The sequence below is a fragment of the Callorhinchus milii genome, unplaced genomic scaffold (assembly GCF_018977255.1).
Source record: "Callorhinchus milii isolate IMCB2004 unplaced genomic scaffold, IMCB_Cmil_1.0 Scaffold7, whole genome shotgun sequence".
Taxonomy (NCBI): domain Eukaryota; kingdom Metazoa; phylum Chordata; class Chondrichthyes; order Chimaeriformes; family Callorhinchidae; genus Callorhinchus; species Callorhinchus milii.
In genome coordinates, this window is record NW_024704748.1 from 347,126 (window position 1) to 374,983 (window position 27,858).

General features: G+C 48.9%; 2 protein-coding genes and 1 non-coding gene across 3 annotated transcripts; all 3 read right to left on the minus strand.

Moving 5' to 3' along the window:
- Positions 1–1,079: 1,079 nt before the first annotated feature.
- On the minus strand, positions 1,080–10,549 carry sfxn2 (sideroflexin 2; the record flags this gene model as incomplete). Its single annotated transcript, XM_042336984.1, is given in 8 exon segments — positions 1,080–1,129; positions 4,110–4,176; positions 5,289–5,349; positions 6,054–6,139; positions 8,008–8,083; positions 8,364–8,462; positions 8,948–9,118; positions 10,365–10,549. Coding segments are annotated over 8 exon segments (780 nt in total), but the record flags the coding sequence as incomplete, so codon positions are not given.
- A 1,026-nt stretch (positions 10,550–11,575) lies between these two features.
- On the minus strand, positions 11,576–11,649 carry trnaa-cgc. Its single transcript has one exon. It is a non-coding gene; the product is annotated as a tRNA-Ala (tRNA).
- Positions 11,650–14,638: 2,989 nt separating this feature from the next.
- as3mt (arsenite methyltransferase) lies at positions 14,639–27,822 on the minus strand. The gene is made up of 10 exons (XM_042336985.1): positions 27,538–27,822; positions 26,807–26,934; positions 25,862–26,012; positions 24,774–24,910; positions 23,854–23,923; positions 22,777–22,858; positions 21,885–22,016; positions 19,027–19,169; positions 18,439–18,573; positions 14,639–15,594 (listed from the first exon to the last, which is right to left on the minus strand). Exons 2-10 carry the CDS (start codon positions 26,908–26,910, stop codon positions 15,496–15,498), a joined length of 1,053 nt encoding a protein of 350 aa, XP_042192919.1. The 5' UTR covers positions 26,911–26,934; positions 27,538–27,822; the 3' UTR covers positions 14,639–15,495.
- Positions 27,823–27,858: the final 36 nt, after the last annotated feature.

Below are 27,858 nucleotides of genomic sequence, written 5' to 3' on the forward strand. Positions count from 1 at the left end.
ACTGATGGTTGTCTTCAGTGAGAACCCCCTAGAGAGAAGACGGGGGGTAGAGAGTCAAATCAGACCATGGAGGATACAACAGAATTTCAGAACAGCCTTCTCGGAACAATCTCAGTTTCAGAAACTGGTTTTGCACTTCTTAAAGAGAAACGGCATCCAAATTTAGACCGAATTTTTTAAATAATCCCAAATCCTGAACAATCTTAAATTTTAAGATTTGCTTATAGTAACATAATAATAGTTATATTTGAAAAAACGCATATCACATTGTTGCAGCTTCTCAAAGCATTTCACGATAAAAATGTAGTGACTGCAAGCAAATTGTATAATATACCTTGCATTTGATATAACACCTTATCAGGTCGTTAAGACGTCTCAAAGTGCTTCACAGGATATATCGCAAAGTGTGTATCTTGTGGGTGAAACACAGGAGCCAACTGCACACAGCAGTATCACACAAAATATTACCCCCAGAAAAGGAATCCGCCAATCGACTAGGAACCGGGTTCCCACTTACTGCAAAGTAAACAGAGGCATGTGGAGTAAGGAAACTTGCCTAAGGACACCATGCCTGGGGGTCCTGTAGCTCAGTGGTTAGAGCACTCGCTTTGGAAGTGAGAGACCTGAGTTCAATTTCAGGCAGAGGGTGAAACCTTGGGCAAGTTTCCTTACTCCACACAGAGCCTAATAATAATCCCTCCAAAACCACAAACAATAATAAATTGGTCATTTTCAATCCACGACTGTCTGTGGGACATTGCTGTGCGCAATTGGCTGCCGCGTTCGCCCACAAATATACAGTCAATTCACTTTACAGTCGCGCTTTGAGACGTCGAGAAGACGTGAAAAGCACTATATCAAATGCAAGGATTATTATTATTATTATAATCGAATGCTTGCGAGGCAAGTGTGCTAACCACTACACTTTACTACAGGTCTCCATACATTTTTTAGGGTAGATCTCGGGGTTAAGACCATGACAAATTCGAGTATAAATGTAAGTTAGACTCAAAGATATTAATCTTTCTGTAGGTTTTATTTTTTTAACCATGGATTATATTTTATGAATTTCCACTTACTTTCATGAATGAGTATTTCTCTAGTCTCTCCATCACAATAGGAAGAATGACTGTAAAAAAGAAGAAGCAATTAAACAATACCACTGTTTACCCAGAGCCCTCTGGGACACTACACTGCGTGCAGTTGCTATAAAAATGCAAGTTGTTGTTACCAGCAGTCAGTAGGACCCCGGTTGTTAGTCGATTGGCAGCTTGCTTTCCGGGGGTAATAACCCCTCAAAATAAATTATGGTCACTCAATCCACGTTGTTTGGGGGACCTGCTGTGCGCAATTGGCTACCGCATTTCGCCCACAAAATAAACAGTCAATCCACTTGACAGTATATTCTGTGAAGCTTTTTGAAACGTCTCAACATCATGATAAATGGCTGTATCAAATGCAAGGATTATTATAAATTGATAATTTACTTCACGGCTGTTTGCCGTGTGCAAACTGACTCCAGCAACAAAATAAACCTTCACTGCGCTTGATAGAAATGCCCGAGAACAACAACAACAACAACAAAATTACATTTGTATAGCATCATTCATGTCAGGAGGACATCCCAGTCCCAAGTTGCTGAGAAGAAGTACTTTGAGAGGTTTCAATGTTATAATAATCTTTGCATTTGATACAGCGCCTCATTACATCGTTGAGTCGTCCCAATGTGCTTTTGTATTTTGTGAGTGAAAGGTGTCAGACAATTCTGCACAGCAGTGCCCCAAAAACAACGGTGGATTGAGTGACCAAATTATTATTTTTTATTTATTTACTTTTTTTAAGTGATTATTATTCCCAGAAGAGCGATCCGCCATTTGACTAACAACCTTCTACTGCTGGGTAAACAGAGGTGTGTGGAGTAAGGAAACTTGCCTAAGCTTCTGCCCCGGCCGGGGATCGAGCTGGCCAGGCGCGTGCTCTAACCACCGAGCTACAGGATATTAGAGGCGTTGGATCGATTGTGATATGAATCCGAAGCGCTGACCACTTGGCCGAGTTGCTACAGCAATCCTCTCTTTGCCTGAAGCCCTGTGCTATGACAAGCAGAAGCATTGCAAAAAGCCCAGTAACACTCAAGAGCAGTTCAGAACGAGATGACTGCTACAAGTTCAGAATTTTTCCCTCCCCCTCCTGTCCCCACCTCCGTCACCGATGAACCACAGGCAATTTTCAACAAAGAGTCAAGTATAAAAGGCACATTGTTTACGCCAATTGTGGTTCAAAGGTTCCCTCTTCTGCCTCAATACTGGAGACGAGTTGCTGAGACTACAAAGCGAGGGGTATGAGATGCTTCTGTCTGCCCTGTCCCAGCGCGGCTGAGCTGCTCTCCAGCCTATTCTCTGACAATGTGCCTTGGACCTTGGTCTGCACCCATTTGCCAAACCTTGTCCGGGTAGTGTTTAGGGCGAGGATGTGGCTCAGCTAAAAGGTTAAAAGGCTTCAGGGTCGACTTCCTTGATTGTCCAGCGCCTGGGGAAGCCCTCCTCATGTGAAAGGCGTTATACAAATATCATTTGTTGTTGTTAAACTGTAATGTTTCTCTCCCTTCCCCCGCAAGTCAAACCACAAGTGGAATAAATACTCACAGCGCACACAGCTTTGTGATCAGGTTGATGGATCCTTGGTTTCATCCCAAGGCCACCATTCTGACAATCCCTCCCCCTCCCCAGCCCAGCGCCCTCCCCCTCCCCAGCCAGCGCCCTCCCCCTCCCCACCCAGCGCCTCCCCCTCCCCAGCCAGCGCCCTCCCCCTCCCCAGCCCAGCGCCCTCCCCCTCCCCAGCCCAGCGCCCTCCCCCTCCCCAGCCAGCGCCCTCCCCCTCCCCAGCCCAGCGCCCTCCCCAGCCCAGCGCCCTCCCCCGCCCAGCCAGCGCCCCCCCAGCCAGCGCCCTCCCCAGCCCAGCGCCCCCCCAGCCCAGCGCCCTCCCAGCGCAGCGCCCACCCAGCCCAGCGCCACCCCAGCCCAGCGCCCTCCCCAGCGCAGCGCCCTCCCCAGCCCAGCGCCCCCCCAGCGCCCACCCCAGCGCAGCGCCCCCCAGCCCAATGCCACCCCAGCCCAGCGCCCTCCCCAGCACAGCGCCCTCCCCCACACAGGCCAGCGCCCACCCCAGCCCAGCGCCCTCCCCAGCCAGCGCCCCCCAGCCAGCGCCCTCCCCAGCGCAGCGCCCACCCCAGCCCAGCGCCCACCCCAGCGCAGCGACCACCCCAGCCCAGCGCCCTCCCCAGCACAGCGCCCTCCCCAGCCCAGCGCCCTCCCCAGCACAGCGCCCTCCCCCACACAGCCAGCGCCCACCCAGCCCAGCGCCCTCCCCAGCCCAGCCCACCAGCCCAGCGCCCTCCCCCACACAGCGCAGCGCCCACCCCAGCCCAGCGCCCTCCCCAGCACAGCGCCCTCCCCCACACAGCCCAGCGCCCTCCCCAGCCCAGCGCCCTCCCCAGTCAGCCTACATTAGCCCCAATAATGATAATCCTTGCATTTGATATTTGTCGAGACATCTCAAAGCGCTTCATAGAATATACTGTAAAGTGTCGTGACTGTGTATTTTGTGGGCCAAACAGGTCAGCCAATTGTGTCCCACAAACAGCCATTGAATGAGTGACCAATTTTATTTGGCAGACACCAAGAGAAAGAGAGAGAGAAACTCCCTTCTCTTTTCCAATAGAGTCACAGGATCTTTAACATCCACCTGAACAGGCAGACGGGACCTCAGTTTAACATTACATCCAAAGGCACCTCAACAATGCAACACACATCCCCAGCGTAACATTGGAGTATAAACAAGGATGTTAATGTACATTATTCCAACTCAAGAGGCGAAAGCACTACTAACTGAGCCTAGCTGGCTTCTTGACAGATACACATTTGGTGTTCAAAAGTGAACAGCGATCAAAATAACATGCTGTGGTCTTAAATAGCAGGAGAAGCCGGAGAGAGAGATGATGTTTCCTTGTTCCTGCACTACCGTAGTTTATTCTCTCATCTGCAGGGCATGTCCTCCTTCTGATACCCAGATCTGAACTATCTGCAAAATGGTTTGATTTAGACACTTACTCATTCCTGGGGCAGCCATGGCAACTCGAGAGATTACCACTTGTGAGATACCCTTCATAGCAGCTTTCTAAGGAAAAAGCATATCAGCCTCACATCACAACCAGAGAGGTCAGAGCAACTTGCTCAGTTTCTTGAGTGTTACCAACTTCACCCAAACAGACACACACCTTATACACACACATATGCTTACACACACATTACACACACGCACCTTACACACGCGCACCTCACACACATGCGCACCTCACACACCCGCGCACCTCACACACCCGCGCACCTCACACCCGCGCGCACCTCACACCTGCGCGCACCTCACACCCGCGCGCACCTCACACCTGCGCGCACCTCACACCGCGCGCACCTCACACCCGCGCGCACGTCACACCCGCACGCACCACACACCCACGCACCACACACCTCACACACACAAACAGGCGCAGTCAGAGGTAGGTCTTAAGGTAAAGATAGATGGGGGAGAGAGAAGATTAGATGCCACATTTACCCACGCAACATACAGAACATTCTGTAAAACATTTACGGTGTATATTCATAGACACGTACTGTTTACATGTATTCATAGACATGTACTATTTATGGTATGACATACACGGGTCAGTACCATTTAACATCTGCATGATTACACACACACATAAGGGCATAATTATTCTCTTATGAATCAAAAATAATCATTTGCATTTCATATCTAACCTTCATATAGAGTAAATGTACAAAGACAGACAGGGTCTGACACTGGAATTAATGAAAAATAAACTAAATTAACTTTTTTTCCCAGTGACATATACACATTGGTTTCATAGAATAAGCGCACGTACTGCCAACATAAGCAATGTGCGCTCCCCTAACCTGCACACGTACCACCTCCTCACACACACATCACCCCCACACACACATTGCCCACCCACACACACTTATCACCCCCCCCCCCACACACACATCACCCCCCCCCCACACACACACACATCCCCCCCCAACCACACATCAGCGCCCCACATGGGGACATAAATACTTTTTTTTATGGGTGTTACCCGATATCACAGATTCCCAAGGATGTAAGCAGCCTCTCCCCTCACTGACATGTAACGGAGTTACATAATCGTACAACACGTTCCTAGTGATTCAATGCTTCATCCTGTTTTTTCATTAAAGTGCAGACATTACCCTGGATACTCCCAACTTATTGTCATTTTCATCCGTCACTGAGATTCCACTTATTATTTCCCTAAAACGCCCCCAAAGAAAAAAAAAACGAATTAGCTCGAAGGTGTTAGACGATTATTTTACACTCAGTGCTGTTCTGACCTCTTCTTGGTTCCAATACAGCAAAGGCACCCAGGAAACCTGAGGGACCCATCAGGGCATCTCAGGATCATAGAATCCTACAGTCCATGGTACCTGTGGTGGCTTTTTGAAAGAGCTATCCCACTAGTCCCGCTCTCCCCCCACCCCCTCTTTCCCAATAACCTTGTAAATTAATCGTGTTAACACAATACACTTCACAGGAGATACTATAAACTGGTGTGTCTCTGTGTATTTTGTGGGTGAATACAGCAATTTATAATGATAATCCTCGCATTTGATAGAACGCCTCTCACATCATCGAGACAACAACAGCAACCTGGATTTATAGAGCTTCCTCCACGCCGTACAGAGTCTCAGAGCACTTCACAGGATATACTGTAACTGGGTATTTGTGAGAGAAATGTGCACAGCCATGGAGTGAGTGACCAATTTTATTTGGGGGATTGTTGGCCAGGACACCAAGAGAGAGAGAGAAACTCCCTTCTCTTTTCAAATAGCGCTGCGGGATGTTTAAGGTCCACCTGAACAGCAGACTTGCTAATCCTCCCGATCAGGACCCCGCGCCCCCCCACCCTCACTGATAGTTGGCTGGAAGCGGAGGGGCAGGAGATATCAATAACTTACTGTTGCCGCATCATTGGGATGTTCACAAAGTTAGCAGCTGCCACAGCAACAAAGGGGACCCAACGCGCCAATAAAGGCGGCGCTTTCTGAAAAGGAATTGTACGGTAAAAAAGTCAAGAAGATGGTGACAATCTCCTTCCCCAAACTCCTCCTTCCCTCCAATCAGACAGTCCTTCCCCATTTTACATTTAAGTTACATTGAACCGTGCTGGTCTCCTCACTCCACAGAAGCTTAGTTTCCACCATAAATGTGCTGACACCATAGTCTATCCTTTCGACAACAGGACCCGGTAAAGGGCGAGGAGCAGAGAGTGAGGGTTGCGGGGAATCATAGAATTATACAGCACAGAAGGAGGCCATTCGGCCCATCGTGTCTCTGCCGACTCTTTGAAAAGAGCTTCTAAATCAACCCCACTCTCTCCCCATAGCCCTGATCAACCCCACTCCCCCCCTCTCTCCCCATAGCCCTGATCAACCCCACTCCCCCACTCTCTCCCCATAGCCCTGATCAACCCCACTCCCCCCTCTCTCCCCATAGCCCTGATCAACCCCACTCCCCCGCTCTCTCCCCATAGCCCTGATCAACCCCACTCCCCCTCTCTCCCCATAGCCCTGATCAACCCCACTCCCCCACTCTCTCCCCATAGCCCTGATCAACCCCACTCCCCGCTCTCTCCCCATAGCCCTGATCAACCCCACTCCCCCGCTCTCTCCCATAGCCCTGATCAACCCCACTCCCCCGCTCTCTCCCCATAGCCCTGATCAACCCCACTCCCCCACTCTCTCCCCATAGCCCTGATCAACCCCACTCCCCGCTCTCTCCCCATAGCCCTGATCAACCCCACTCCCCCCTCTCTCCCCATAGCCCTGATCAACCCCACTCCCCCCTCTCTCCCCATAGCTCTGCAAACTTGTCCTCCACAAATAATTATCTATTTCGCTCTTAAAAGTTTTTATCGAATCGGCTTCCACCAGACAATGCAACTCGCTGTGTAAAAAAATTTCTCACCTCCCTTCTGATTCTTTGAACAACTATTTTAAATTCCCCAGTGGGAATAGTCTCTCCTTGTTCACCCTATCAAATCCCCTCTTAATTTTGAAAACTTCTATTAACCTTCTCTGCTCCAAGGAGAATAATCCTCGCTTCTCGAGCCTCCCTGATAACTGAAGCCCCTCATCTGGTACCATTCTGGTCAATCTCCTTTGCTCCCTCTCCAATGCCTTGACATCCTTCCTAACGTGTGGGGCCCAGAGCTGAGCACAGTCTCTCGCTGAGGCCTAACCAGTGTTTTATATAAAGGTTCATCATAACTTCCTGACTGTTGTACTCTATGCCCCTATTTATAAAGCCTGGTATCCCGTAGGCTTTTTTAACAGCTTTATCTGCCTGTCCGGCCACCTTCAAAGATTTACTATATGAACCCCAGGTCTCTCTATCCCTTCACCTCAGCTTATATTGCCTCTCCTCATTCTTCCCCCCAAAATGCATCACTTGGCATTTCTCCACATTAAACTTTCACCTTGAAGGGGAAAGAAACTGTGGGGGAAAAAGTCAGCAATTCTCTAACTTCTGACAACTATAACATAGTACAGGGTACTATTCACAGCAATGCAACAACAATAAGAAATGACATTTGTACAGCGCCTTTCACATCGGGAGGACGTCCCAAAGCGTTGGCCAGTCAAGGATTAGCCTTTATATAGCAGCCTTCACGTAGGGTAGCGTCTCAGAGCACTTGGATGAAGGCAATGGGACACAGTCGGTCACTAGGGGGCAAAACCCTCAGCCTAGCATTGGGGGAGGACAGAAGCAGTTGAGTTGCCCATCATGACCCAATACCAGCTGACGCTCCACAGATGTGACAATTAATATCTGATAAGACATCACAATTTTCACCTCATAATTTGGTAAATCCATAAAGCGTCAGTAACTCCCTGCAAATCATTTCTGTACCTTTGTGTAGAGGTTCAGCCCAACTGCGGTTGCCAGGGCAGTGCTAGTCGCAGTCACATACGCTACTCCCAATTGTCTATTGACAGTGAGACAGAGAGTTGATTAGTGCAACAGCAGACTACCTTTGTATAGAGTCTTTCACGTCAGGAGGACGCCCCAAAGCGTTCAAGAGCAAGTCTCAGCATCAGAACTTCTTGTTTTACAAAAAAATGTGTGAAATTAAGAGAGAGGGAGAGAAAGGAAAGAGAAAGAGAGACAGAGAGAAAGAGAGAGAAAGAGAGAGAAAAAGAGAGGCAGAGGGAAACAAACAAAGAAACAAGAAAAAAAGGAAGAGTAACTGGAATATTGGCACTTACGTTGCACTAATGGGTGATGCTGCGTTCCTGTTGGTGTAGTTGACCAAGGCATTGAAGGATTGGTTCACCCACTGCCAAAACACCACAGCAGGCACCGTCCTGAGAGAGAAGTAGAAAAATTGTTAAACAAGCAGCCTTCACGTAGGGTAGCGTCTCAGAGCGCTTGGATGAAGGCAATGGGTGCAAGCAGAGGACTTAAGGGGGGGGGAAACGGAAGAGATGGGGGGGGGGGAAGAGATAAGGTGGGGCTGGTTTGAGAGGGAATGCACATGTCACATCAGGCACAGAGAAATTCCCACATATGGCATACATATGTGGAATCTCTCAGTCTGGTTTGGAGACAAATATTAAGCCCGGTGATGTATATTATATGTGTATACAATATATAATATATATCTATACAAATGTAATTTTTTTTGTTGTTGTTGATGAGTTTCTGCATGGGTCGCGACACTCGGCTGACCACAATAATACTAATAATAACACTTACCTTTGTGTCGGGACATCGCAAAGCGCTTCACAGGATATATTGTAACGCGAAGTGACTGTGTATTTTGTAGGCATAACCACAAACACTGACGAACCTGTAAAACTGGAGCATGAAGCCAGTGATGGCCATTCCCCCTGGCACCTGAAATGACATCCTCCCGATCAGGTTCATCCTCTCCCCACTGTCGGGGTGGAAAGCAGAATCATATAGTTTCTTGGCATAGTGCAGCTGCTCCAACGTCGTACCCGGGGGCAGAGTGCCGGCCCTAGGAAACAACAACAACTTGGACATTTATAGTGCCCCTCATGCAGGATAGAGTCCCAGAGCACTCCCACAAAATCACATTATGATTGTTTCCAAGAAAGATAATAAATCAATACAAATTTGTGTTGTATTGTAATAGTTTGGTAGCCCGCCTCTAAAGTCAAAATGTTTCACACGCTCCACAGAGAACACCGTACTGTGTAGTGACTTGTGTATAATCCATGACTGTTTGTAGGACACTGGACTCATTTGGCTACCGCGTTTCACCCACTAAATAATAATAATAATAATCCTTGCATTTGATGTAGCGCTTTTCAAGTCTTCCAGACTTCACAGAATATACTGTAAAGTGAATTGACTGTATATTTGTGGGCGAACGCGGCAGCCAATTACGCCCACAATGTCCCACAAACAGTCGTAGATTGAATATGACCAATTTATTATTGTTTTTGGTTTTGCAGGGATTATTGGTTTTATTTTATTGGTTTTGGAGGGATTTGGAGGCTGTGTGGAGTAAGGAAACTTGCCCAAGGTTTCGCCCTCTGCCTGGAATTACATTATGTTTTGTGAAGCTTTGAGATGTCACCGTGTCATAATTATTATTATTTGGTAGCAATAATAATTCTTGCATCTGATATAGCACCTTAGCATGTAATCGAGATATCTCAAAGCGCTTCACAGAATATACTATAAAGTGCAGTGATTGTGTTTTTGTGAGCAGCCAAATTGCCCAAGTCCTTACACAAGATAGTATTCCCATCGCACAGCAACATTCCATAACAACCACTTTTTATTTGAGGGACTGTTGGCCAGGAGACACCGGGAATCCTATTTTGTCCTCAAGTGTTTGATAGAAACATCCACGGAGACCACAGTTATATAATAATCCTTGCATTTGATATAGCACCTTATCACGTCTTACTGACTTCTCAAAGGGCTTCACACAATATACTGTAAAATGAATTGACTGTAGGTTTTGTGGGCAAAACGCGGCAGTCAATTGCGCACAGCAGAGTCCCACAAACAGTCGTGGATTAAATGACCAAATTATTATTATTATTTTTTTTTGATTTTTTTTTGAGAGATTATTACCCCCGGAAAGCGATCACTAAACAGAGGCATGTGGAGTAAGGAAACTTGTCCAACGTTTCGCCCTGCCCGGAAATCAAACCCAGGTCCACTCTCTTGCAAGGCAAGTGCTCTAACCACTGAGCTACAGGACTACATATGGCCAATAGCCTGCTGACCTGCAGCTTTCCACCAGAGCCTTGGCCTGATCAAGCCTCGTATTCGACACGACCACCGTACGTGGGTCAGTGATGTTGAAAAAGTGCTTGACCCTCCCAATGAACGTGCTCTGGTCCCAGCGTGGGGCGTCAATGTGAAACTTCAGCAAATCCACCGACATTCCTGCCATCGCATCCCCTTAACAAAACTGGAACAGAGAATAGAGAATAGAGTATGTAGAGTATAAACACAGGCACGGACTATTTAATAATAATACTTGCATTTGATATAGCACTTTGATATAACAAACTTGCACTTATATAGCGCCCTCCAGACAGGATTTCAACACAGCCCGTTTTACTGTACGAAAGGGAGCAACTGCCAAACAGCACCTCTGATATTGCAAAGCTCTCCAGCACTGCATTGGAGTGTCAGTCTCTAAAGACCATGTACAGCCTTTTCATTCCCCCTTCAATGTAACAGCCCTTTAAGTCTAGCTGAGGTGAAATGGCTGTCGGCCGTTGCTCCCTTTGGTACAGTAAAATGGGCAGGGTTGAAATCCCAAATCACAGCGTGAAAGGAGCTGGAAATCCTAAGTCGCAGCCTTACATTTTAACATTGTGCAGTTTTTGGGGGGAACAAATAAAGTTAGCGAGTCCAATTACTTTTTTCTAATTTTGCCTGGATGGTGGAAATCTTGTTTCTAATTTTCCACTTTCCTAGCAATTGCCTTTGCAAGCGATTGCCAGGATGGTGAGGGGCGAACTGCATGGACCTTGGTCTTCGTTCATCAACAATTATCATGCTGCTGGGATGTGGGTTCACAGGAGCAGGTTACTCTCTTGGATCTGACCCAAGTGGCTGTTGTTCATGAGCAAGTCATGGCATCGAGTGTGATAGACAGAAGGGGGCGACACTCAGCCAGTAGAGAGAGACTCACACAGTAGAGGGCGACACTCAGACATTAGAGGGCGACACTTAGAGGCTCAGACAGTAGAGGGAGACACTCACACAGTTGAGGGCGACACTCAGACACTCAAGTCAATAGAGGGCGAAACTCAGACAGCAGAGGGCAAAAGCAGCATCTCACAAACAGTCATGGATTGAGTGACCAGATTTTATTTGTAAGGAATTCTTAGCCCCGGAAAACAATCCGCCAATCGCCTACCAACCGGGTTCCAAGTTACTACTGGTAAAGAGGCCAGTCGAATAAGGAAACTTGGCTAAGGTTTCGCCCTGCCCGGGAATTGAACCCGGGTCCTCTCGCTTGCGAGGCGAGCGCTCTAACCACTGAGCTACAGGACTCCTTTAACTGATTTTTACTCAAATTCACTCCTCCCAAGAATATTTTCACCCTCACCTGTGTGTATGTGGCAAAGAACAAGGAGGTGTGAGATCTCTCTAATGAAAGCAGTTCACAGCACTTTACAACAACAACAAAATTACATTTATAGGATGTCGGGAGGATATTTATAGTTATGTCGGGAGGACATCCCAAAGCACTGAACAGTCAGGTGTTGGGGCCCAAGCATGGGGGAGGGATGGTGTAGGGGTAAGGGATGGTAGAGAGGTGGGAAGGCGACCAAAGGCACAATCAAAGAGAAGGGTCTTGAGACGGGCGTTGAAGGAGGCGAGGGAGGAAGTGAGGCGAAGGGACCATGGGATAGAGTTCCAGAGTGTGGAGGGCTGAACGGAGGGAGCGAGCAGTTTGGTCGGGAGTCAGCAGGTCAGAGAGGTAGGAGGGGGCGAGGCCATGGAAGGCCTTGAAATTGAGGACGAGGAACTTGAACTCGATCCTCTGGGGGATGGGGAGCCAGTGGAGTTGGGCGAGGGTGGGAGTGATGGGGTCACGGAGCCTGGTGCGTGAGAGTACACGAGCTGCGGAGTTTTGGATGATCTGCAGCTTGTGAAGGGAAGATGTGGGAAGGCCGATGAGGAGGGAGTTCCTGTAATCGAGCCTTGTTGTGACGAATGTGTGGGTGAGGGTTTGGGGGCCTGAGGGGTGAGGCAGTGGCGGAGTCTGGCAATGTTGCGGAGGTGGTGGTAGGCAGTGCCGTTCATGGCGCGGATATGGGGGAGAAAGGACAGTTCAGGGTCAAACAAGACCCCCAGGTTCCTGACTGGCTCAGTGAGGTTGAGTGTACAGTCATGGATGCTGATGCTGTCAGCGCACGAGGTGTGGAGGCGCTGGCGCGAGCCAATCAGGAGGGCCTCGGTCTTGCTGACATTCAGTTGGAGAAAGTTGCCCCTCGTCCAGGACTTGATGTCGGACAGGCAGTCGGTCAGGACGCCAGTCCTGGAGTTCAGGGTGGAGACAGAGAGATAGAGTTGGGTGTCATCCACATACATGTGGAAATTTACCGTATGTCTGCGGATGATGTTATCAAGCAGGAGCATGTAGAGGGTGAAGAGGAGGGGACCGAGGACAGAGCCCTGAGGAACACCATCCGAGACGGTGCGGGGGCTGGAGGAGAAGCTGTTTGCTGCAACGAATTGGAGGCGGTGTGAAAGGTAGGACCTAAACCAGTCAAGTACAGAACCTTGAAGGTTGAGGTGGGAGGAGAGGCGGTGGAGGAGGATTGAGTGGTCCACAGTGTCAAAGGCGGCGGAGAAGTTGAGGAGGATGAGGGGAGCCCTGGTCACACATGCTGTGGGCCGCACGGAAACCCGTTCATGGAGGGAGTGAGAGAAAAGAGCAAACGGCTCTCTCAAGGACCTTGAGTAGGAAAGGGAGGTGGGAGATGGGCCGGTAGCCTGAGAGCTGTGATGGGTCAAGGGAAGGTTTCTTCAAGGTGGGGGTGATAGTGGCTGTTTTGAGGGGGAAGGAACAGTGCCAGATGACAGGGAGAGGTTAATGATGTCGGCGAGTAGTGGGACAGGAGGTGGAGCTGGGATTTAAGAGAGGGGTAGGGATGGGGTCCAGGGAGCAGGTGGTGGACTTCATGGAGGTTATGGTGGTGAAGACAGAGGAGGGGTTGACAGGTTCAAAGGTGTGGAAGGAGGGATGGATAATTGTCGGATGGGATTGTCGTGTGGGGTGGGGGTTAGGGAGGGGGTGGAAGTTGGGAGGGCAGTGGCCGCTGAGCGGATTCCCTCGATTTTGGACTCGAGGAAGTCCAGCATTTCCTCGCAGTGAGAGTCAGAGGAAAGTATCTGCGAGGCGTGTCGGGGAGGGCGGAGGAGCCGGTTGGTGGTGGAGAACAGGACCCTGGGATTGCCCTTCGCCACCAGGATTAACCTGGAATAGAAGGATGATTTGGCCGAGGCGAGAGAGAGAGAGAGAGAGAGAGGGAGGTCTTGATGAAGTCCAGCCAGATGTGCCGGTGGACCGTTAGGCCGGATTTGAGCCAAGTGGGTTCGGCAGCCACACCTCGCCCTTAAGCGAGCGGAGGTGGCTGGTGGTCCAGGGTGAGGATCGGGAATAGGAGGGAGGTCGGGAGGTGAGGGGGGCAGGGTGTCAAGTGTGGTGGAGAGGGTGCTTGTGGGAGAAGAGTAAACGCATCGAGGGTTGGTGCGAGAGGTGGGCCAGAGGGGGAGGGGATCAGAGGACTCCAGGACAGCAGAGAGTGACTGCGGGGAGATCTTCTTCCACTTGCGGTAGAAGATGGTGGTAGGTTTGGAGGCAGTGGGGAGAGGGATATAGGAGTTGGGGGAGATGAAATGGTGGTCAGAGATGGCCATCGGTGATGGTGATATCCGAGACGCTGAGGCCCCGGGTGATCACCAGGTCGAGCGGGTGTCCGTGAAAGTGGCAGTAGAGTGGATGTGGAGGGAAAGGTTGAGAGAGGAGAGCAGTCTGAGGAGGTGGAGCAGGAGGGGGTGAAGTGGAAGTTGAAGTCGCCTTGGATGATGAGGTGTCGGAGCAGAGGCAGAGGGAAGCTAGAAGGGTGGAGACGTCAGAGATGACAATGGGGAAGGATTTTGGGGGGCGGTAAGTTAGGAGAATTTTTGGTGAGAGACGGGAGGGATGGCAGAGGGTAAGGTGTTCAAAAGAGGGGAATGAGCCAGCGGAGTAGGGGGATAGGGCAAGTGAGGCCCTGGATATGAGGGCCACACCACCACCATGGCAGTCGGGGCGTGGGGCACGGTGGTAGGTGTAGCCGGGTGGTGTGGCCTCAGTGAGGGTGAAGGTGTCGCCTGGGGTGATCCAGGTTTCCATGAGGGCCATGATGTCAACGTTCTCATCGAGGATGAGTTCATTGACGGCCAGGGTCTTATTGGAGATGGAGCGGAAGTTTTGAAGGCCAATGCAGAGTGGACAGTTGGCAGGGTGATGTGTGGGATGGGAGGGGGTCGTGGGTTGGTTGGGAGGGAGGGTGGGGATGCGGATGAGGGAGGAGAGGTTAACCTCCGGGGTGGCTTGAAGGTGAATGGGTGGCTGCTGCTGGACAGCCAGCGCTGAATGCCACAATATGCACACCATCATGGACAAAGTTTGGGGGAGCTGGTAGAGAATAGAGGGTTCATGTCATTTACCCACTTATACTGCCCCACTCACTAATCCACTCACTGTCCCAGTGGAGATTGTTTGCCCACCTTCGCCTTGGACATGACAGCCAGACTCCGCACTCCATCCCTTTCGGACAAGACTGAAGTACCCAGAATTGTTGCGTGATGTGTGCACACACATACAAACACAATGCAACACATGTCCGGGAATTGGGAGCAGTGAGAAGGGGGGTTTAAAAGGTATTTAGGGGGTAACAAAACTATAGCGATTTCACCTACATATCTACACTCTGTGTTGTTATAGTGCTTTGCCAACACTCACTGTTATCACTCAAATGAACGACACAGTTAGTGCAAGTTTTCATTGAGAGGCAGATGGGGTCATTGGTTCAGGAGATTAAAGCCTGGATATATCTATCTATATACGTGTGTACATATATGCTATATATCGTGGAAGCCGTTAAGCTGGATGCTGATTAACGTTGATCGGATTCTGAATAAATTGAACAAAACGCCCGGCCCCCAATTAATTTACCTATTTTAGACACGCCAGTTAATTCATACAACTCTTTATCCGCTTAAGACGAACAAATTCTCCGATCCCGGCATGTCCGGCTTAACCAGCTACACAAATAATCAAAACTTCCCAATTTAATTAATCTGCGTACCATTTGTTTAAATTTAATCATTGCCTGAACATCTTCAGCAACAGCCTTTGGTGACACAGCAAGAGCCAGCAACAGGCGGGGCACCTCCAGATGGTTTTATCTCCGTGAATTTGAAAGGGTCAATGATCATGTCCTAAAGTAGCAGACAGGGGAGAGGAGGGGGGGGGGGGGGGGATGGGAGAGCAAGGGAGAGGAGGATGCGAGAGGAGGGGAGAGGGGATGGGAGAGGATGGGAGGGAGGAGGAGGAGGGGAAAGAAAGAGAGAGAAATTAAATCCTGTAACAAAAGTGATGAACACCAACAGCAATCTCTGGCTTTGACACGGTGCCCGTCATGTCAGGAGGACATCTCAAAGCTCTTCACAGGATTTTACTGTAAAGTGTATTTGAAGTGATGTCCCACAAACAACCGTGAAGCGAATAACCAGTTTTATTTGGGGAATTGTCGGTCAGGACATCGAGAGAAACTCCTTTCCCATTTTAATTAGCGCCGCAGGATCTTTAACGTCCACCTGAACAGGCAGACGGGACCTTGATTTAAAGTCTCATCCAAAGGACGGCACCCCCCACAATACAGCACTCTCTCCAGTACTGCACTGGCCAAGTTCAAAATACTAAAGTGGGGGCTTGTGTTGTTGAGGAGGGAGGAGACCTGCCCCATCCTACCCTCAGTTGTGTAACAGGGGGCTCTGATGCAGTAGGTTAGTTACCGACTCCGAAATCTAAAATGTTGCTTAACTTTCCCACTCCGTGTGCGCTCTCTCTTTCTTTCTCCCAAACAATGTGGTCAGATCCAAAAGGGGATTGAGAAAACCCTGGACAGTCCCTCACCAATGGGTTGGGCCTCCATAACCACAGCACTGCCCAACTTCAACATGATAATAATAATAATCTTTGCATTTGATATAGCGCCTTATCACATCTTCGAGACGTCACAAAGTGCTTCGCAGAACATACTGTAAAGTGAATTGACAGTATATGTTGTGGGTGAAATGCAGGAGCAATTACACACAGCAGCGTCCCACAAACAGTTGCGTGTGTGTGTGGTGTGTAATGTGTGGCTAGTGGTGTGTAACATATGGTGTGTGTGGTGGTTGCAGCGACTGCCTCAAGGAAAGAGAAAGTACAGAACAAACAGTTTTGTTCTAATCAGGGCCATAATGACAATGCCTTTATCGATGGGTTGCAGCACTTGCCTCAATATCGCTTCACAAGGCAACAGCCCCGATAGACTGCAGTATTTCATATCATCTGTACATTCTCTTCTATCTCTTCCTGACCCTGAACCCAAGTCTTCGCCGCCACCCACAGAGTGAAATAATGGGACTGCTTCAGGGGATTTTCTTTAACGCTAAATTATAATTAACCTTATCAACAGCAACAAATTACATTTGATGTAGCACCTTTTCACATCTATGAGACGTCTCAAAAGCATTGCTGCTGTTCGCAATTGGCTGCCACTTTTCGCCCACAAAATATAGTCAATTCACTTTACAGCATATCCTATGAAACACTCTGAGACGTCTCAAAGTCGTGATAAGGCGCTGTATCAAATACAAGGACCATGATTAACATCAGCACAGATCAGATGCAATGTTAGTCCAGTACTCAGATATTGCCTGACAATACATCTCAACTGATTCCCAGAGAATTGCTCAACCAACTCCCGCCCGATCCCTGTGTATTCAGGAATGACAGCTTTTTGGCAAATGGTTTGCGAGGATCCAGCTCCCTCACAGAAAAGGGCAGCAAATCACACAGAGAATGATAACAACGGCTAACAGCTGCTGGTGAAGGGCACAGGGCCATGACTAACAAGCACCACCTGCAGCTGTGCTGAACAGACCCCAACATGCAAGGTCACAGCAATGTGCATTCAGAGAACCGGACCAGACACCATTTCCAAAGAAGCAGCATAGAACAGGTTGGTTATCAATAGTTATAAAGTTAAAATAGTTTAAAGCTAGACTTACTTATGAATAGATATATAAGGGAAGACCCACAGCGTAGGGGTTATGGAGCACACGACTTGCAAGCGAGAGGACCTGGGTTCAAAACCCAAGGCAAGTTTCCTTACTCCACACGCCTGTTTACCCAGCAGTAAGTAGGAAACTGGATCACGTTCTGGGAGTAATAATCCCTCCCCCCCGCAAAAAGTGGTCACTCAATCCATGATTACTTGTGGGACACTGCTGTGCACATTTGGCTGCCACGTTTTGCCCACAAATATAGTCAATTCACTTGACAATATATTCTGTGAAGTGCTTTGAGACAGCCCAATGTTGTGATACGGTGCTCTATCAAATCCAAGGATTATTAGATATAATTCAAGACTACACACACTGTACTATTTGAATTGGTTATGGCTAAAATGCAAAGGCAAATGTGCTCTATCTGTGGTTAGACTGCTTTTGGGGTCACTTTGCTAAAGGTGAACAATGAAGAACACTTAAAACAAAAGTGAACACAGTGAAAATAGTTAAATCTCCCGTTGCCCAATTCATTATTACTCTCCACACAGAAATATCATGGAGACACAACAGCAGCATCAACAAATTACATTTACGCGGCACCTTTTGTGTCAGGAGGATGTCCCAAGGCGCTGGGCATTCAGGGATTTGGACCCAAGTTGGGGGAGTATCTGATATATCTGGGGGCTCTGGCCTCCTGCTTGTCCCTCATTCCCTCCACTCTACCATCAGTGGCTGTGCTTCTAGCCTCTATGCCCCACAGCATTGGAACTCTCTGCCCCAGTCCCTTCGCCTTCCCCCCTCATTTTCCTCTTCGACCGTGCTTACAGTCACTTCCTACCTCCCCCCGTCTCGGAGTCAGGCTCCGTCACTGTTAGGTGCTCCGAGACTCTTAAAGGGCATTACATAAAGGAGAGTAGTTGTTGTGAGGCCCCTCTCCACACGTGAAAACGCTGCATCAAATGCACGGATTGTTGTTACTGTGAAACAGATTTGCGGACCAATTACCTTGGGCTGCCTCGCTCTGCCTCCTGCTTCTCCGCTGGCCACCTTGTTGGCTGGGTGCATTGTAAATTTATCGGCAAACCTCGAACTCTTGAGAATCATTGCCATCTCCTCATCCACGTCCATCACCTCCCCTTCCTGTGCAACAGAACACGATCAATAATAGTAATAATAAGCCTTACATTTGATACAGCGCCTTAGCACGTCTTCGAGACGTCTCAGGTGTGTGGTGAAACTTGTCCAATGTTTTGCCCTGCCCGGGAATCGTACCCAGGTGCTCTCGCTTGCGAGGTGAGTGATGTAACCACTATGTTACAGGAATTTTATATGCATAATAGACGTTTGTTTCACTTTTTGCAGAGTTTACATTTTGATCGCTCGTTTCGACTATAATAATGGCTGACTTCCAGGTTGTAACTTCAGCGACGGACATCACTTCAACAACCACAAGAACAACAATCACTTGCATCTAATCTCAATCCCCCGGCTCGAATACAAAGTCCGCCATTGTTCAGCCTCCAACCCTCTACCCTGACATAGGGCTATATAAATCAAGCTGTAATTATTGCTTATCTGAACTTTGATTCTTACTTCAAATGTGTAATTGGCATCAAACTCCAGTTTCCCCTCACAGCCTGCGATTGAGCCATTGTAAATAACCTGCAATTCCTCCTTTGAATCGTGGGCTGGGATTTTAAACAGGCGATACGTAGCAGACACAAACTTGTAATCACCTAAGGTAGGGAGGGAGGGGATCGAGAATACAGATTGTGAAGAAACATTCATTTTTATAGCCTCTTAATCACATCAAACTAGGTAACCCAACTTCATTACATTTGGCACAACGCTTCTCTGGATTCAGTGCGAGGTGGAGTGACTGTGTAGGTGTAGGTGAAAACCGCAGCCCAGTTGCACACAGCAATGTCCACAATTGTGAAATGAATCAACAGTTTTATTTGGGAGGGGGATTGATTGTCGGCCAGGACACTGTGAGGGACAAACTCCCGCGGGGTCTTTAACATCCACTCGGACAGGCAGATGGGACCTCAGTTTAATATCTCATCCAAAGGATGGCACCTCCCACAATGCCACACCTCCCCCCGCCCCAACCCGGATAAAATCTGTCATTCTTGGCTGTTTATGGGGCATTGCTCTGTGCAAATTCTCTGCTGCATCTGCCTAGAAAACACAGTCACTACGCCTGACAGCAATTCTGGTGAAGCTATTTGAGACGTCCTTCCCTAGGCATGTAGACCAATCCAAGGCTAATAATTATTATTATTTAGCATTTATCATCAGTTTGCTGCTATCCACACCCGCTACTAGAGAATTTGACCTAAAATTCTTGCAGAACGTCTTGAAATGAATGCCAAAGGACAAGACTAAATACGCTTAATTCTCATCTGCACAATCACAAAGGACTGTGTGAAGCTCTCCCACAACTTCAGATCGCTGCTTACGAATTCTAGCTAACAGTTAACTGGATTCTGTGGTTATCTTTATGCCGTCTTTAGATCTTCAAGGCTTCGGAGATATAACTTATCCCTGAACTTTATACATTAAAGGTAACGCTCACAATCACACGAAGGCTAGGTTATTTATCTAGCGGCTGAAAGGACAGGGTGAGAGTGCTCATTGTTCAAGGTCTAAGTGCAGGAAGGCAGCCAAGGCTTATTTGGATTAAATTCCCACTGTAGATTTGCAACCAACACTCCTGAAACACTGCAGATGATCTGAAGCAGCTAGTGTTACAAAGCACACACAGTGAAATTAATAATAATAATAATGCATTTGATGTCCTTATCATGTCACAACTCCAACCGCGAGGAGATGCTGGACAAAATCGAGGGGATCCGCTCAGCCACCTCTGCCTGCCCAACCACCCCCTTCCCATCTCCCCGTCACAGGCTGGCCCTACCCAACCCTCCCTCCCTCCACACCTTCGAACCTGTCTCCCCCTCCTCTCATGACTACTATAACCCACATGAAACCGACCATCTGCTCCCTCGACCCCATTCCTACCCCTCTCCTTGCTTCCCAGGTCCACTTCCTTGCCCCGCTACTCACAGACATCATAAACCTCTCCCTGTCCACTGGTACTCTTCCAACCCTATTAAAAACCGTCATCATCATCCCTATCCTTAAAAAACCCTTCCTGGGTTTTTCTACTCCCAAACTACCAACCCATCTCCAACCTCCCTTTCCTTGGTCCTGGAATGAGTAGTTGCTTCCCAGCTTCACTCCTTCCTCGTCCGCCACCTTCTTCACGAACCCCTCCAATCGGGTTTCAGATATTCTGTCCATCTGAAACCAGACTCGGTCTCACTCTTTCCTCCTTGACCTCTCTGCTGCCTTTGACACCTTCGACCACTCTATCCTATTCCACCGCATCTCCTCTTACCTCAACCTTCATGGTTCTGTCCTGGAATGGTTCAGATCGTACCTCTCACACCATCTCCACATTATCTCTACAAACAATTTCTCCTCTAGTCCCTGCAAAGTCTTGTGCAGTTTTTCCTCAGGGCTCTGTCCTCTTCAATATCTATATGCTTCCTCTTGGTGACATCATCTGCAGACAGTCAACTCCCACATGGATGCGTATGACACCCAACTCTCCCTCTCTGCCTCCACCCTTGACTTCAGGACCCACTGCTGTCCTGACAGAATGTCTGTCAGACGTCAAGTCCTGAATGAGAGAGAACTTTCCACAGTTGAACATCAACAAGACCGAGGCTCTCCTGATTGGCTCCCGTCAGCGCCTCCTCACCTCAGGTGCTGACAGCATCACCGTCCATGGGGCTCACTCCCCCTCACTAACCCAGTCCAGAACCTTGGCAGACTCACTCTTCCCTCATCTCCACAACATCATCCAGTTCTGCCACTGCCTCTACCCTCAGGCTGCTGAAACCCGCATCCATCATTCCATCACATCTAGGCTCAATTACTCCAACTCCTTGCTTGTCGGACTTCCGAACTCTTCCCTCCATAAGCTGCAGATCATCTAGAACTCTGCAACTCGTATCCTCTCACGCACCAGGCTCTGTGACCGCATCACGCCCACCCCACCCTCGCCTGACTCCACTGTTTCCCCATCCCTCAGAGGATAAAGTTCAAAATCCTCGTCCTCACCTTCAAAGCCTGTCAACCTGTCTGCTCCCTCCACTCAGCGGGCTCCGGCCCGCTCCACATCCCCCGCTCTGCCCACCCCACCATTGGCGGTTGGGTCTTCAGCCTCTGTTCCCACTTTGGAACTCCATCCCACAGTCCCGTTGCCTCCCTTGCCTCCTTCAAGACCTATCTTAAGACCTTCCTCTTTACCCATGCCTTCGGACAGAGCAGGCCGAAGTCCACTGAGCGGAGGGAGCAGGAGGGTTACAATTCCAGGCCACTTGGGCTTTTGGGAGTCCACCTGTGTGCGGCGCTCACACAGTAAAATGCTCTCTGCTTACCAATCACTTCCTCCAGCTCTTTATTGTTCACATCAAAGAGTTTGGCGGTGGTCAGCCTGGGGGTGCTGAACCCCACCTCCTTGGCAATTCGGACCAACTCCTCCCACGACAGAGCTCCACCCAGACACTCACCTGCAGAGCGTTCACAGGGGGGGGTGAATTTCACACAAGGTTGGTTTGGATGAATAACAACAAAACAACAAAATTACATTTGTAAAGCGCGTTTCAAGTCAGGAGGACATCCCAAGGCTCTTCATCCCATACAATCTCATTCCTCCAGAATACCCCGAAATGCGGAAAACAGTCGTGGACGAGTGACCACATGTGCTTTTAAAAGGGATTATTACAGGGTGATCCACTAATCGATTAACAACCAGGTTCCCACTTACTGCTAGGTAAACAGAGGCTTGTGGAGTAAGGAAACTTGCCTAACATTTTGCCCTCCTGCCCGGGAATCGCTTGCGAGGCGAGTAATATAACTACTGAGCTACAGGACTCCACGGAGTCCTTAGCCTCTGGGTAAAGAAAAACTTCCTGGTGTCTGTCCTCAAATTGCTCTTTGCAACTCTAAACCTGTATCCTCTTGTTCTAAACTGTCTTGTTCCATCCTAAAGTACTGTTCTGGGTTTACTTGTTTAATCCCATTTACACACAGAGGGAGTAAGGAAACGGGAGCCAGTGGCGGTCAGTACAACAACTTGCATTTATACAGCGCCCCACATGCAGTGCAGTACATCTCAGAGCGCTTGACGGTGGTGGTGTAGCATGACACTGAGACAGTGGGAGGGAGGAGGTGACCGTAGGCACGATCGAAGAGGAAGGTCTTCAGACGAGACACATCAGCATCTGCCTGACCTGAAATAAGGTGAGTGCACAGTGGCCATGCGCTTACCCCACAAAACCTTGTGTTTTCTCATCTTCTCAGGAAGTTCCCGGTCACTGTAGATGTCACTGAAGTACATTTCACCTCCGTTCTATTGACAGGTAAACCACCTCAGGTTACTAACCACACCAACAACAACTCACATTTATACAGCACCCATCACACAAGGCAGCATCTCGGAGCACTTAATACAGTAAACGCTTGACAACTCGACCCTGGCTTAATTTGTGACTACCACTTAAATCATCATCAACAACAAATTACATTCCCAGCAGCTTCCATGTCAGGAGGATGTCGCAAGACGCTGGACACGCACCCGAGCTGGTGGTTGGGATCAGAAGGGGTGCAGGGCAGGGAGGGGAGGGGTAGGAGTGTGACCAAGGCCCGGTCAAAGAGGAGGGTCTTGAGGCAGGGGAGGGGGCGAGGCACAGGGACTGTGAGATGGAGTTCAGAGAATGTGGGTAGAGAGGCTGACGGCCCGCCCGCCAATGGTGAGAGGGGGTAAGGCGGGGTTGTAAAGCAGACCAGAGCCCGCTGAGCAGTGGGAGCTGACCGTCAATCTAATAATAATAATAATCCTTGCATTTGATGTAGAGTCTTATCACGAACATTGAGACATCTCAAAGCGCTTCACGGGCTACAGCATAAAAAGAATTGAATGTATATTTTGTGGATGAAACGTGGCAGCCAATTGCGCACAGCAGTGTCCCACAAATAGCTGTGGATTGAGTGACCTTTTTTAAAGGGATTATTACCTCAAAAAACTGATCTGCCAATCGACCAACAACCAGGTCCCTACTCACTGTCAGGTAAACAGGCGTGTGGAGTAAGGAAACTTGCCTTAGGTTTTCACCCACAAATATACAGTCAATTCAATTTACAACATATTCTGTGAAGCGCTTTGAGATGTCTAGAAGACGTGAAAAGCGCTATATCAAATACAAGGATTATTGTTATTATTATAAACACTAGCACAGACTCATTGGGCCGAATGGCTTGTTTCCATCCCCAAACACACTGGTCACTTAATCCCGAAATGCAGAGGTGTGAGGAAAGATATTCGGGAAGGCTGGTTGGAATGCTTACCTTTAACACTCGATAAGCCTCTCTCAGGACAGACAGTTTGTCAGGCGACAGGTTCACCACACAGTTTGATCTGAAAGGAGTGAAGACATCCTCAGGACACAGGGGGCAAAGAGTTCTACTCTTGTCAGCTCTTAAGACTCATTTGGATAATAATAATCTTTGCATTTGATATAGCGCCTTATCACGTCGTCGAGATGTCTCAAAGCACTTCACAGGATATACTGTATACTGTACTGTATACTGTAAGTGTATTGACTGTGGATTGCGCACAGCAGTATCCCACAAACAAAAGTGGATTGAGTGACCAAATTTTTACCCCCAGCGCAGGGCTGAACGGAATTCCTAATCCACTAAACACTAAAAGATTTTAGTTAAAAAAAGGCAACAGTTTTGTACTCAAAAGAAACAAAAAAATATTTTTTTCATAACAAAGATGAAACATAAATACTGTAAATCCCTATTTTTGGGATAACAAGGACGATATTTTATGCTTGCTAACAGCAACAACAAATTAACTTGTACAGCGTCTTTCATATCAGGAGGACCTCCCAAGGCGCTGGACAGTCAAGGATTTGGACCCGAGCTGAGGGTTGGGATTGGGGATGGTGGAAGGCAGGGAGGGTAGTAGGACGGTTGAAGAGAAGGGTCTTGAGACGGGCCTTGAAGGAGGCAAGCGAGGGGCCGAGGTGAAGAAACTGTGGGATGGAGTTCCAAAGGGTGGGGGCAGAGCGGCTGAAGGCCTGACCGCTGATGGTGGGATGGGCAGAGGACACGAGCAGGCCAGAACCCGCTGAGCGGAGGGAACGATATGGATTTAGCAGTCCAGAGGTAGGGAGGAGCAAGGCCGTGGAGTGCTTCGAAGGCGAGGATGAGGAAGTTGAACTGTATTCTGTGGGGGCTGGGGAGCCATTAGAGCTTACATAATGATATCATAGGAGTTGCTCTTCAAGCCCACGTCATCAAGCTTCTCAATATAGCCTTGAATGAACTCCACATTGGGTTTGCTGAAGCCAAATTTCTGCGTGTGATATTGGACAAATTTCTGAGCCACTGCTATCTGTGAAGTAAAGTCATATAGGAAATCAGTCAGCACTGTGCAGCCGTGTCTGAAACACACAGAAACCCATCACTATGCTTAAAAATATCAAAACATTACCAAATAATAGTATCAAATAATCATCATTGCATTTGATATAGCGTCTTATCGTGTCTCAAAGCGCTTCACAAAATACATTGTAAAGTGAATTGACTGTATATTTTTGAAAATATACATATACAATTTTGGAAAAATGCAGCAGCCAATTGCACACAGCAGTTCCCACAACCAGTCGTGGATTGAATAAACATTTTTTATTTATTTTTTTGAAGGGATTATTACCCCGGAAAGCAATTCACCAATCGACTAACAACGCTTTACTTATTGCTAGGTAATCAGAGGGGTGCGGAGTTAGGAAACTTGCCTAAGGTTTTGCCCTGTCTGGGAATCAAACCCAGGTTCTCTCACTTGCGAGGAGAGTGCTCTAACCATTACGCTACGGGACTCCAGATGGAAACTTCCACCTGTGTCTGGAATGGGATGCACGCTCTCTTTCTCTCTCCCTGAAGGGATCCTTCTTGTTTACTTAATTTTCGGGGATTATTTGGTGCAGGTTGACAGAACCGAGACTTGGTGGCGGGAGGTGGGGGGTACAGGCAAGAGGGAGTGCTGCAGCTAAACCCGCATAGCCTGCTGTTTAGAGCACAGTCTGGTAAATGACCCTTTCAGCTCGCAGGGATAACAGGAGCTGAGCGGGAAGAGGAGCAGAGATAGCCGGGGATCTGATTCAATCCACGGCTGTTTGTGGGACGCTGCTGCAGGCAATTGGCTGCTGCGTTTCACTTATAAAATCCATGATCAATTCACTTTACAATCTATCCTGTCAAGTGCGTTGAAACGTCTCAAAAACGTGATAAGGCGATGTATTAAATGCGAGTATTATTATTATTAAACAGTAAAAGCGCTCAGTACCTGCTCGTCAGTCATGTCTACACCCGTCACGTGGCCTTTCTCTCCCACCAGCTTGCTGAGCATGTAGCAGTCCCGCCCGCTACCGCTTCCCAGATCCAGGATCCAGCAATTCTCCAGGCATTCGGGAACCACGAGCCCACACCCATAATACCTGCCAGCAACAGACAGCCAAACGAGAGAGGTTTTCCCTTGGACCACGACAACTTGTATTTCCACAGCGCCCCTCACCCCGGGAACAATTCCCAGAGTGCCTGACAGTGAGCACGACACTGAACCAGTGGCCGTAAGCACGAAGAGGAAGGTCTGAAGATGAGGAAGGAGGAGGGGGTGAGAGGGGGGGCGGGGGGGGGGGGGGGGTAAGGCTTAAGGAATTGAAGGGAGGGAGTGCCAGATTTTCAGGGGAGAAACTGAGGACATGTGGCCGAGCGCCCTTTTGGCGTAATACCAAATAACAATACTCGCCTTCGGTACCGAGCGGCTTTCCACGTCGGGAGGACGTCCCGAAGCCCTTCACGGTGTTCACTGTGAAGTGAGTTGACCGGTGTGGTTTTTTTTGGGGGTGGGGGGGGGGGGGGAGCGCGGCAACCAACTTGCACGTGTGCAAAGCCCCAGCAACGGTCATGAAGTGGTTTGGAGGGATAAGACAGAAGTCGCCGGGAACGCTCAGCGGGTCAGGCAGCATCGAGGGAGAAAGGAAAGTGAGCCAATGTTTCGGGTCCACGACATAGTCGTGGACCCGAAACATTGGCTCACTTTCCTTTCTCCCTCGATGCTGCCTGACCCGCTGAGCGTTCCCGGCGACTTTCCTTTGCTTCAGATTTCCAACCTTGTTTTTTTTTCACATCTGACCACACAACGGCCCCACCTCAGCACTGCGTTGGGAGTGTCCGTTTAGCCCCCCCACCCCACCCCCACCCTCCGCCAAAGAAAGGATGGTTTTCGGACCTCATGGCCACTTCGCCGTGTACATCTTGCAGGGCGGCTCTCACGTGCTTAGGGAGGGCTCTGGCCGGGGTGACACAAACGTTCGTCTTCAGGTCTGCTGACATTTGCAGCCTTTTTCCATAATAATCCTGAAAAACACCAAAAGGGGAACGAGAGCTAATCAGGAGCCTCGGTCTGGTTAACGCTCAACTGAAGACAGTTATCTCTCATCCACAGGACTCGATGTCTGACAGACATTGTGTCAGGACAGCAGTGGGTCCTGGGGTCCAGGGTGGAGGCAGAGAGTTGGGTGCCATCTGCATACATGTGGGAGTGGACCCCATGTTTGCGGATGATGTCACCCAGAGGGAGCAGATAGATATCGCAGAGGAGGGGACCGAGGACCGAGCCCTGAGGAACGCCGCGCGAGACGGTGTGGGGGCTATAGAGGAGAAGCCGTTTGTGGACACACACACACACACTCTGTCCGGAATGCCCTTCTGTCAATTCTCTGAGCAGATTTCATCCGTCAACGCCTTGGGAGTCCTCCTGTAATTTTGTTGTTGTTGTTGCCTGTCACAGCTAATCATTCAGCCAAGTGCAAAAAGTGTCATGAGATCAGACCTGCCGAGCCCTCTGTCCAGCGCTGGATATAACACCCCAGGTGGGCAATTGGTTTATCAATGACAAGTGATCAAGTGAAGCTGGATTTCACCCCGTGCCCCCCCCCACCCCCCCCACTCCATTATTACCTTCACGTCTTCTATTATTGAATTTTGAGAACATGATGACACAGCAGTGCTGTAAGGAAATCCCAAAGCAAAAAACAATCAGTGAACATTTCCCTTGAACCTCGACTTAAAACAAATACCTGTACATACACATACAACCAACTCAGCAGAAACAACAGCCAACTGGGAAGGTCCACACACTACAGATCAGTGCACAACTCAGACCAGTGTTAAATCCTCCCGACCAAATCCCCGACCGTCCAGCGCCTTGGGACGTCCTCCCGACCAAATCCCCGACCGTCCAGCGCCTTGGGACGTCTCCGCAAACTCCCCCCGACCAAA